This window comes from Rhincodon typus, chromosome 2 (assembly GCF_021869965.1).
Source record: "Rhincodon typus isolate 14 chromosome 2, sRhiTyp1.1, whole genome shotgun sequence".
NCBI lineage: Eukaryota > Metazoa > Chordata > Chondrichthyes > Orectolobiformes > Rhincodontidae > Rhincodon > Rhincodon typus.
This window is the reverse complement of record NC_063333.1, coordinates 100,215,770-100,228,665: the sequence shown is the minus strand read 5'-3', so window position 1 is coordinate 100,228,665 and position 12,896 is coordinate 100,215,770. Positions and strand designations below refer to the sequence as shown.

General features: G+C 42.2%; 1 protein-coding gene across 1 annotated transcript in view; it reads right to left on the bottom strand.

Moving 5' to 3' along the window:
• The window catches only part of dnah5 (dynein, axonemal, heavy chain 5), a 343,343-nt gene that overhangs the window by 229,234 nt on the left and 101,213 nt on the right, over positions 1–12,896 (bottom strand). The window contains exons 8-10 of the mRNA XM_048608626.1: positions 11,687–11,788; positions 5,525–5,704; positions 3,859–3,996 (exon numbers count right to left, since the gene is read on the bottom strand). Of these exons, the coding sequence (XP_048464583.1) occupies positions 3,859–3,996; positions 5,525–5,704; positions 11,687–11,788 (420 nt within the window). The remainder of the gene's footprint in view (positions 1–3,858; positions 3,997–5,524; positions 5,705–11,686; positions 11,789–12,896) is intronic.

Sequence of the window (12,896 nt, the reverse complement as noted above, 5' to 3'; positions counted from 1 at the left end):
TGGAAGCGGGAGAAGGGGTCAGTAGAGGGAGGGTTAGGTTCACGGTTGAAGAAGTAAGCGTGGAGGCGGCGGAAAAACTGCTCTATGTCCAAGCGTGAGCGGTATTCGTTGATGTGTGGGTGGAGGGGGACAAAGGTGAGCCCTTTACTGAGGACTGACCATTCGTCTTCAGTAAGGGGTAGGTCTGGGGGGATGGTGAAGATTCAGCAGGGCTGGGTGCTGTTGTCCCCTCTGGAGCTGCTGGCTGTGGAGGCTATGGGCGGAGCGACGTCGGCGTCGGCGGTGGGCGGAGTTGCGTCGGCGTCAGTGGTGGGCAGAGTTGCGCCGGCGATGGGCGGAGTTGCATCCGCGTCGGTGATGGGCGGAGTGGCGTCGGCAGTGGGGGGATCGGGGTGGGCGGCGGCAGTAGCGGTGATGGTAGGCGCGACTTCAGTGTCGGTGGTGTTGGTCTCGGAAATGGAGGCGGTGGCAACGCAGCGATGGTGTTCGCTGTCCCGGAAGTGGGGAACGCGGCGGTGGCGGATGTGACGTCATCTGTGGGTTCTCCGATAGTGGCCTCATGGCCAATGGCGGTGGGCACATTGTGGGGAAGGTCCTGGGTACGGCTGGGGATTTGGGGGGTGGAGGAAGCCCGTTTTGGGTGGTAGGCACCAGTAAGTTTACTGTACTTACGGTTTTTAGTATCCAATAAAGCTGAGTAGAATTGTGAGTTCAGGTTGTGGATCCTACGAAGAATAAAAAACAGGAGAGGTCCTTTGCAGGTCTGGGAGAGGGAGGCTCTGAGCTGGGGTAGGCTTGATTGTAGTGCCTGGAGATGCCGGCGCATTGCTGCAAGTGTGTGTTTCAGGAGTCGCAGGGAGAAACACTTCTGAAGGATCTCAATGCCATGAGTGTAGATATTGTCACGGTTGGGGCCAAATTGGGAAGGCTTGAATGTGGATTGTAGTCCATTGGGGATGATCTGGTTCCGTAGGCAGGTGCTAAGGAAGGTGATGTGGCTGTAGTACCTGGTTTGCTTCAGGACATGGTCGAGCAGTTTCAGGGCCGAAGAGATTACGAGAGAGTTGCAGTGGGAGAGAGATCCCTTGAGGTTTGTCCGGAGGGAGGAGGGTAACTTCTTCAGGCTAGGCATCCTTAGAAGAGGCTTCGCAGTGGGGTTAAAATTGAATCAGAGATAGTAGGAACTGCAGATGCTGGAGAATCCGAGACAACAAGGTGCAGGGTTGGATGAACACAGCTAGCCAAGCAGCATCATAGGAGCAGAAAGGACCTTCCTCACTGAATTCAGGCATTATGCAAATATTTCTTGCTAATTCAGAACTAGGATTTAAATCTGGACCAATGTCAAGCCTGCCCACTACTGCTTATTCATGTAATCAAAACCTTCTGAATTTATAATTCATTCTTTTTCATTTCTTCTTTGAAACTCCCTTTGTTCCTATTTCTTTCTTCTTTTTATAATCTTTCCCTTTAAAAGTTCAAATCTGCACGTTTTCCTTTCTCATTGTTTTTCCACTTTTCTCCCTTTGGAGTTCACGTTTTCTTTCCACTTCTCTTTTTTCCTGATGTGGAGGTGCCGGATTTGGACTGGGGTGGACAAAGTCAGATGTCACATGACACCAGGTTATAGTCCAACAGGTTTATTTGAAGTCACAAGCTCCTGACGAAACAGCAGCACTCCTTTTTCTCTAGATCTAACTGGAAGCAAATGGCCAGTCTACAAGACTTTTGTTTGATTGATTGATTGATTGATTTATTGTCATGTGTACTGGAGTATACTGAAAAGCTTTGTTTACGAGCAGTACAGGCAGATCATAGCAAGCAAGGATGTGCAGATCAAAGGTTGTAAAAAATTTAGACAGAGGCACACAGGTGCCATTGCACAGGGCAGGCGCTAGGCGAGATCAACATCAGCAAGATCAGCATTATTTGAGGCTAGAGAGTCCATTCATCAGTCTAATAACGGCAGGGAGGAAGCTGTGCCTGAACCTTCTGGTACGTGTGTTCAGGCTTCTGTATCTTCTGCCTGACGGAAGTGATTGTAGGAGATCATTACCAGGATGCAATGGGTCTATGATGATGTTGGCAGCCTTTCTACGGCAATGAGCTGTGTCAATGGAGTCCAATAATGGAAGGTTGGCTTCCATGATGGTCTGGGCTGTACACACAACTATCTGTAGTTTCTTATGGTCCTAGGCAGAGCAGCTGCCATACCAGGCCATTAGGCACCCACACAGTATACTTTCAATGGTGCATCTGTGGAAGTTGGTGAGGGTTCCTATGGACATGCCAAATTTCCTAAGCCACCTGAGGAAGCAGAGGCATTGTTGTGACTTCTTGACTGTCGTATCTATGTGGGAAGTCAGGGCAGGTTTTTGGTTTATCGTCACTCCAAGGAACTTGATGCTCTCCACACTCTCAACCTCAGTTCCATTGATGCAGATGGGAGCGTGTTCTCCTTTCTTTCTGAAGTCAATGTTCAGGTCTTCAGTTTTTCCAACGTTGAGAGAGAGGTTGTTCTCATTGCACCAAGTCACCAAGCCCTCTATATCCCTTGGAGATAGCAAGAACTGCAGATGCTGGCATCAGAGACAACACAGTGTGGAGCTGGAGGAACACAGCAGATCAGGCAGCATCAGAGGAGTAGAAAAGTCAATGTTTCGGGTTGGGACCCTGTTCCAATAAAGTCAACATTCCTACTCCTCTGATGCTGCCTGACCTGCTGTGTTCCTCCAGCTCCTCTATACCCCTTCTGTATTTTGACTCATCGTTGTTAAATATCCGTCCTACTACGGTAGGACATGATGGTGTTCATTTGGAATTTCACAACACAGTTGTGTGTACGGGAGTACGGTAGGGGGCTAAGAATGGATCCTTGGGGGGCTCCAGTGTTGAGTGTTATTGTGGAGGAAGTGCGGTTACCTATCTTCACTGATTGCTGTGTGTGGAGGCTTTGCTGAAATGTTTATAATATGCAGGGTGTTCAAAAGCCTTTGCAATAGATTAGGTGATCATTCTGAGTCACATCAATAGTCCAATAAAGTTATTCATTTTTAAAAGAAACAGAATTTAACACAATAATGTAGAAGAAAAAAACGTTTTTGGGGTGATTGCTCCTCATGCCCACTATAGCAGATCATTGTTATGTTGTGGAAGAGCTGCACAAATTGGAAATCATTTGGGCTGAGATGCTTTCTTTAACAGCTGGGTTACTGCCGATAAAATAATCCACTCTTGTTTATCAGTACTGGATTTTAGAAAAGCTGTTTACTAGAATGAGTGCTAGAACATGTCAGGTGATATTAGAAGTCAAACCACATAATAAAAGGGCTGGATTTATTTGCTTGCCAGGTATAGCAGACTCCTTTTCTTGAAGGAATTAGTTTTTGATGAATTATCAATTCAGGGAAGCTGCAAAATTAGTCTGTAAAACCATATAAGGATATTTAAAATATCTGAACAAATTGATAAATTATGCAGAAATATCTAGTTGATGCCTGTAACATTTATGAACTCTCCATAGGCCAATCAGATCATAGGGCTGCTCTCTCATTAAACAGAGATGATGCGTGGTGGTTTAACCTTAGGGTCATCATAGCTCAAGAAGGGGAGAGGCTAAGAAGAAAAGTCCTTCATGGTAACCTCAGGTGAAACATGAATTGAACCTACGCTGTTGGCATCACTCTGCATTGCAAGCCACTAGTCAGTGTCCGCAAAAGAAAAATATGTTTCCACTCAAAGGCATTATTTGCAGAAATGTCCCACACATAAGCAAGGGTAAGATATTGTTTCTCACAGCCAAACTATTACAAATATTTTACAAACAATAAACAATCACTATAATTATTTGATACTCACTTGTTTCTCTGTCATGGCCTTGTCATAGGCTGCCTGTACAATATCTAGTTCTGCTTGTTTAGCATCCAATTCCGCTTGTGCCTTCTGAAGATCTAACATGGCTATAGCCAGACGATTTTCCTGGATTGCCAAATTAGCCTAAAATAAATATATATGCATTTTTAGATTTCAAAACTTAATAATAATCATTGTAAGCGGTTGACTTCTCTTTTCTATAAAGTAAATGATTCTATAGCTATCATCTACAGTTAAGGCAATAACTTTTCTTGTTTTGCGATGCCATCAAGCATTACCTCTTTGCTATGATGCATGACTTCCTACTTACTTGCCTGATATCAAATCCTAAAATTTAAGAGCACATATTAAAGTTGGCCTCTGCCACCAACTCTGTTCTCTTGTGATTGATTCCAATCCTTGTCATGCCATATTCTCAAGCTGTTCACAACCTTGTCATATTGTACAATGTGGAGCTTTAAGCTACATATCTTATCCGTCATTTAGATCACTCACATCCACTTCTGCAACATTATCCATCTCCATTCTTACATGTTTTTGGCAGCATGGTGGCTCACAGCGCCAGGGACCGGGGTTCAATTCCACTCTCAGGTGACTGTATGTGTGGAGTTTGCACATTCTCCCCACGTCTGCGTGGGTTTCTCCCATGTGCTCTAGTTTCCTCCCACAGTCCAAAGACACACAGATTAGGTGGACTGGCCATGCTAAATGGCCCTTAATGTGCAGGGTAGGTGGATTAGTCATGGAAAATACAGGGTTACAGGGATAGGGGTAGGGGCGTGGCTCTGTGTGAGATGCTGTTCAGAGGGTAGGTGTGCATTCGATGGTCCAAATGGTCTACTTCCATACTGTAGGGATTCTATGCTAAAATCAACTAATTCAGCTCTTTTCTTATTAGTCTCACACCCTCTGCTTTACATAAACTTCAATTTGTTCTGTGTCTTGCAATATGCCTTATTTGACGATCACATTTACACTCTCTGGATGTCATCTGTATCCTGTCCTCTAAAATACTTAAAATTCTTGTCATGCTCTGCAACTTGTCTTCCACAAGCTCTTGTGGCACTGTAATCAACTGTAATAATTCCACACTTCTGATATTAGCCCTTTAATCATTTCCCAATATCCTCCACTCCAATCCCATCTAATGCTCCAAAATTAATTATAAAGCTTTTAGGAGTCTTGTGCTTGATCTCTACAACCTTTTCCATACATTTCTCTATCTTTTCTCCTCTCTCTTAATTTATAAAAAGCTCATCAAAAATTTTCCAGACAGATCTGTCATCGCTTACCTCAGCATTCATTCCCATATCCATCTAGGAAATGCCTTGGGACTTCTGACGTCACAACACTCACAAATTCAAATTATTGAGTTTGCCTACTCTAAATTATTCTGATACACTGGGATACAAATGAGGATTATTCACATAAATATATACAATGGATACTGCAACTAGAAATGATTTAACGGCTAGTAAGATATAAATGAAAGTCATAAGCTTTTTCTACATTTTTTTAATCTATGCTACAAAGTACATATGATGAAAACATTGTCCTTCTGCCAACTCTCCCACAGTACTATAAACATAGTTTTTGCAGGGAATAATCAAATACTATCACTTTAACATTCAATACTTTCACCTTGAAGTACCTTTAGTGGTAAAACCTCCTTGTTAATGGAGAAGAAGGAAGCCATTGCCTTAGTCCAGGAACAGATTCCTGCTACATTGCCACAGACTCTCTTGGCTGTTTCAATATTGTAGTCTGTCATTTCGAAGTATGGCTGAAGCAAATCAACAACTTCCTCATTAATTGTGTCTTTGGGAAATTGCTAGGATGATAAAACAACATGATTAAACATTTATGTGGAAAAAATTCAACTGTAGTCTCAGATATATTTGTGACCTTTTATACAACTATAATCTAAATGCAAATTTAAAGTATAACTTCTTCCAGCTTGAAAATACGATTCATTTGTTTTGTTATTCTATCAGAATGTACAGTGCAATTTCAGTACAAGTACATATTTTTTAAAAATGTAGTTAATAGCTGCAACTACAACATGCTAAATGGCAAGCTGAAATGTACACAAAGGACTTTCTTGCAAATTAACTTGTGTCTTTGTTGGATTATTACCATATTTTCGGCAGGGGTGATAATGAAATCTTAGGCCTTTCACTGACACTGGGAGCCAATTGCTTTAACTCTAATGTATCAGAAGCAGTGAAGCATGGAATGTAATGTGTGGGGAAGGTGCTAAGAGATGGGAGCACAGGGCAAGTGGAAGAGAAGAGGAACACATTTATTATTGATCCAAAGATCAGAATATCAAGAATGGCTTTGGCAATAACTACTGCTCAGTTTGTCCTATCCACACACACAGGAAAATTTAGCCAATAGGAAATTGATTAAAAGAAGAATGCATAAAGAGGTGATCACACAAAAACTTAGGGGCAAGCAGGCAGATGGGAAATAAGGGATCACCAGGCAGTAAAAGAGAAATGGGCAGGTAGTGAAGCAGTCCCCAGAGGTTCTGCTTGCTAAGCAATTTTCCATTCTGGCAAGGGTGATGATTCCTTGGAGGACAGCAAGGGCCAAACCTGTGGTATCACAGGTGGTCCAGCTGTACAGGAGGAAAGAATGAGGAGTGAGAGAGTAATGACGAGGGACTCTTTAGTTAGGGAACAAAAAGGCGTATCTGTGGCTGTTGATGTTGAGTCCAGGATGATACATTACCACCCTGGTACAAGCGCCAAATATGTCATAGAAGGCTGTGGGTGTTTACCTTCTATGACATATTTGGCCCTTGTACCAGGGTGGTAATGTATCATTCTGGACTCAACATCAACAGCCACAGGCTGTGGTAAACATTGCTGCCAATGACATAGATAGGACAAGGAATGTGGTTCTGTAATCAGAATTTAGGGAGCTCGGCTGAAAATAAGCAAGCTGGACCTCAAAAGTACTAATCTCTGGATTACTCCCAACACCATGTTCAAGCGAGTACAGGAAGATATTACAGATTAATTCATGGCTAGAAAGCTGGTGCAGGAGGGAGGACTTTAGATTTCAGGAACAGTGGGGCTGGCTCTGGGGGAGTTGGAACCTGTACAAATCGGACAGATTGCAGCCGAACAGAACGGGAACTGAATTACTTTTGGAGGGTTTAATTTAACTCAGCAGGAGTGTGTGAACCTGAAAAGAACAGCACTGAGTAATACTAAAGCGCTCAAAATACTGGGACAGGCAGATAACATTAGAATAGAGAATAGCACTGGATTGGTGTACATTTTCAAACCGTAGACCTTAAGAAATAGAAACAGGAATAGGCCATTCAGACAATCAAGCCTGCACCACTATTCAATTGGATCATGCCTGATCTGACACTCCTCATGTCCACTTTCCTGCCCTTTTCTGGTAACCCTTGATTCCCCTACTGATCAAGAATCTCTCTCTCACTCCCCTATAAAGATACATGAGAATTCTGTCCCCACAGCTCTCTGTGGAAAGGAGATCTGAAGACTCACAATCCTCTGAGAGAAGAAATTCCTCATCTCGTATATTTTGTATGAAGAACATGGAGAAACAGTATAAAACAAAAGGTTCTATTCTAGAGAGAGTGCAGGACCAAAGTGAATGTGGCTGGACAAGTAAAGAGAACAGTTCATAAAACATACAGTATTCTAAGCTTCATTAATTGGGGCATAGAACAAGCACAGGGAGGTTATGCTGAATTTATACAGACCACCTGTTAGACCTCAGCTAGAGTACTGTGTACTGTACTGGGAGGTGCACACTTTAGGAAGGATGTGAATACATAGGAGAGTGGAGAAATGGTTCACAAAAATAATTTTGGGGTGATAAACTTCAGCTATGGGGATAGCAAAAAAGAAGAAACTATTCCTGCTCCTAAACAGGTCAAGACAGAGGGTACAATTTTAAAATGTTTTGCAAAAGAAACAAACGTGAGTTGAGAAAAATCTTTCACACAGCAAGTATTTGGGGTCTAGAATGTACTGCCTTAATGTCTGGTGGAGGTAAGTTAAAATTGAGGCATTCAAAAGGGCATTGGATGATTATGTAAACAGAAATAACATGTGTTGTTATGGAGAAGGTGAATGGTACCATGCCAAAATGCCCAGGGCCAATGCAGACACGATGGACCAATTTGCCTTTATCTGCATGGGAACAACTGTGTGATTCTGAAAACAGGAGAAGCATATTTGCATACTCCTATGCACTCTAATAAGCCAAACAGGCAAAGTTAAACGCTTTAATTATTGCCAGGCCTAAAATATATTTAACTTTGAAATCACAATTGGCATTTTGAGTAATTCAAACAACAATTTTCTGATAACACATAATGGTTGTCTTTATCAGTGAATGCTTACATAATCACAGCTATTATAAACAATTAATACTTTTACAGCGAAAACACAAAAAGCAAAACCAAATAGTGTTTTATCCATACAAGAAAGACAGACTTGTTGGTTCAGGGGACAAATTTTGAAGCCTGTGCAGCTGGGGTTTGAAGGGAAAATGAGGAAGAATGTGTCATGCCAGTTTGCTGGTGTCTTTTCACCTCTGGCTGTTTCCCCAGGAGATGTTTGGTGGAGTGTTTCCCATCCCCTGCAACTCCCACCTCCAACCATGCCATTAGGGAGTCATTTAGATAGATTTCTCTAGTGGAATCCCTCTTTTTCAATAGTACAGCGGTCTCACATTATGGTCTCCCAACCTGGTAGTTAGGATGAGGTGAGAGCACTGTGGGTGGGAGTATCTCAGACTGACATGTTGTGAAGTCTTTGATCAGTTGTACTGAAAGCTGCAGAAGGGTCAAATGTGACGCTGCCTCGAAAAGTACTCTTCTACCACTAAGGCACAGGGATGGCTTACACAGCTACTCCTCCCCATCATCTGTCTCTCCAGGGTAAGGGCTTTCCATTGCAACACACACCAACTACAGTTGGAATGGCACCAACGGCAGGACCAGCAACCCTTTCCCCAGCCACATTCCCCTTGACAAAGCAGAGGAAAGTGGTACTGAGGTGCAGGTGGAAAGAAAAACAATTCCCAAAAACTACTGCTTCAGGATGTACAGGCTGTCAGGTCATTGCTGATGTTTTCATCTTCAGTGCAAAACTGCCATGCTAGCAAACCAGGAAAGTATGTATTGCCAGCATTTGACAAAGTGCCTGACAATAGGGGACCAGTACCCGGTCTCTGCCTCCACAATCCCCAGTCAGTGATTCACACCAAGTTGTGCAATCATGCTATGATTACCCCTACACTGGGGAATCACTAATTAATCTTCTCGTGGAGCTCAGAGTATGAGTTCTTCCCTTGGTAACAGGCAACGGCCTGCCCAGCTGGAACGAAGCACCTGAGTGTCCTTTTTATAGAGCAGACACAGGTCCTCTTGTGACACTGTGGTAGTGTCACTACCCCTGCAGCAAGATGCATGGGTTCAAGTCCCACCTGCACCAGAAGTGTGTAATAGCAATTCTGACCAGGTTAATTAGGAAAAGTAGGTTTAAAAAAAAGCTTACATAGAGCCGACCCGCCAGAGGAAAAGAACAATAAAGTTGACCTACTACGCGGTTATGTTTGTGTCCAGGTGTCCTTGGAGATGGAACACACGGTGTCCATCAATGCTCTTGATGTTTTTGGAGAAAGGCGGGCACCGTAGCGATTCAGTGCTTTATTTCCCCCTCCAACTCCATTTTGATTTCGTCCTTTCCTGCAACCCATGCCCATCTCATTTTTCTACCCAACCTTACTTTTGATGGTTCGCATTGCCCATAATGGGAATTGCTTGTAAATATTTAATGTGCTACATGGGTGATCACTGGTGATGGTTGCTAGTTCAAAAAAATAAGAAAAATAAATTCATAGCTATTTTGGTGGTGCGAAGTCGCTCAGCTGTGTGTGATAGTACTTCCGGATATACAAAAAATTTTTTTAAAATATAAAATATACCCTACATGCCAGGGGGTCATTGGAGAGGGAACATGCAGTGTCCACCAATGCTCTGCTTGGCTTTATAGACAGGTGGACACCGTGGGGGATACAGTGTATTATTTCTCCATCCAACTTCATTATGATTTAGCCTCATTCCACTCTCCCTACCCCCTGCCTTCACTTTTGATGGGCTTTGCATTTAAACTTCTTATTGGCTGCATGGGTCATTACTGCTGGTGGTTAATAGTTAAAAACAGAACATAAAAGTCACAGTGACTTGGTAGTGGGAAAGTTGTTCGGTTGTGTGTGATAACACTTAATGGATATAAAAAATAAGGCAGACCCCCAGGATTCTTAGTAGTGGTAGTGTACCTACATCTGTGCCAGGAATCCTGGGTTCAAATCCCACCTGTTTCAGAGATGTGTCATAATCTCTCTGAACAGAGTGATTAGAAAATACATAATGTAGACCCCCATGGATTCTTGTGGGACAGTAATAATGTCCCTATGTCAGATCCAGGAGGCCTGGATACAAGTCCCAGCTGCTCCAGAGGTATGTAATAACATCTCTGAACACGTGGATGAGAATGTATCTATACAGCCGTCTCCTTTTACTTTTGATGGTTTACATTGCTCATAATGGACTTTGCAAGTAAATTTCTAATTGGCTGGGGGGGATTACTAGTGATGGTTAATAGTTAAATGCAAAAAAAAAGTTACAGTGATTTGGTGGTGGGAAAGACATTCAGTTGTGTTTAAGAGTACTGCTGGGTATAAAAGAAAATTTAAAAAATGCAGCAGACCCAACAGCTCTTGTGGTGCAGTGGTGGTGAACCAGGAGGCCTGTGTTCAAATTCCATTTGCTCCAGAGATGTGTAATAACATCTCTGAACAGTTTCATTAGGAAAATATCTATAAAGCAGACCCAAGGATGGGTCTGCAGAACTGTCTATTCCAGACTCATATAGTGGCTCTATTTTGGCGCTCAAAAATAAACAATGTTCCTTTCCAGTCGAGCTTTCCAAGTTATTACACATGCCATTATGTTCCTGAAAGGACAGGAATCAGGAGATAGGAGTTTTAGGTATGATTTTTGTCCAGATAGGTAAAGGACATTTGTTCATGGTGACTGTGAAATATTGGTGCAAGAGACCAATTGACTCAGGGTGAAAAAGAGAGAGAGAGAGACAGTACACTGCTCAAATGAGGTGCCTGCACAATCGAAATGAGTCCAGCTGCAAGCTGCACTGACCTGAGCAGTGTGGTGCAGGAGAATGCAGTCAGTGTGTGGGGTCTGAACTGAAGCTTCACTCCATTCACCTGCCATACTCTTCAGTGGACCTAAGTCCTCTTGCGAGCTGTCTCTGGGTTAGAGGATCCACACTACTCCTGCTGACTTCTTCAGCCAATTCTATCCATGGATGAATGATATACTAGTGGATGCAGTAGGTATGGGACTATACACAGATCCACTCTGGAAAAGGGAAAAATCTCCAGCCAGCTGCTTTAATCAGAGCAAATCAATTAAGAACCTGCCTCCAAGCTCCTCATTTAGTTATGAATCATTCCCACCTTCCCTGATTGAATGAGGAGCCAAGGCAGGTCCTGAATTGATTTGTTCTAGTAAAGAGCTATCGTCCAAATGAGCAATCCAGCAATCAGGTTCATAATGTGAAAATGATACCGATGGCTGAAAAGAAAATCTAAGGTAAAAAGATTCCATTTTTGAGCCTCTAAATAATTCGGCTACCTGGAGGTTCTGTAAAAAGTTTCCTGCTGTCATGAGCTTTAGGGACTCTTGCCAAGAAGGTATGATGCAGCTTCTCTCAACATCTATTTTCACAGAGTTTACTTTTCGTTGGAATAGCAACAGTACACAGTCCATAATGCGCATGATCAGGTGAGGTGGTCTACCCAGTGTACGGACAGTGGCAATATCAGCTGGTTTAATGGTCTGTGGGCAAAATTACAGGAAAGAAATAAATATAACAAAGCACAATTTTAAGAAAAGAAGAGACACCAATTTTACCTAACACGCATGCTTGAGTTCTATAACTAATACAAGTTCTAACTGAAATTTTGCTTGATTCCAAGTCTGGTCAATCATGTCAATGTCACAAAATCCAATTTATAGAAAACCAAGTTAATCATTTCTAAACAATGCCCAGAGAATTTGTATAATGACTGTCTGCAGAAAGTAAATCTAGATTATGCAGAAAATATCAGTTATCTAAGGTGCATGTTTTTGTTGCTATGATGAATTATTTTCTAATCTTACAAAATCATTTTTTCAGATTGCCTAATGCTATACAGATTATCTTGCTAATGTTTTAACTCTATGATAAATTCAAAATTCATTGCATTTGTGTCTATGTCTTAAAGTGGGTTATTCTCATATGTACTTTGTTTTTGAAATATTCTAATACTCCTAAATTTTCAATCTCTGACTACAGTGGCCTTGGTAAAAGAGCTTTGTCTGCAAAAAAAAAAGTTTAGAACAAAAAGATGAAAAGTCTCTGCAGTATTTTCAATACAATTGACATTACGCAACATTATTAACAAATGCATTGATATTTACCCAAGTAAATCTTTTGACCACTATCACAACACAAGTTTTGGTTTTATTGAATTCATATTTGTACTAACACAATGTATCACCTAGTCCCAACATTCAAAATCACCAATACAGCTACAAACCCCATCCTGCTGCTAAGAAGGAGACCCTCTGGAAAATAGTAGAAAATCATGGAGGGCCAGTGATGGGTGGTCACTGTCTTCACACATTCAGTGGGATAAATTAAAATCTTCCCCCGAGCTACTTGTTGCTTGAGGATCCAGCTTGCGGGGCCTCAGTGTGCACGAACACTTCTTTTGGCACTTGCACATGAAATGCTCTTTGAACATGACTGTTTCTTATAACAAGGAATCACTCAACATTTGAACAAATGTCTGTCTTAAAAGAATTATTCTGAATATTAAAGACAACAGCAGCAGGTGAGATAACAAGGTGTAGAGCTGGATGAACACAGCAGGCCAATCAACATCAGAGGAGCAGGAAGGCT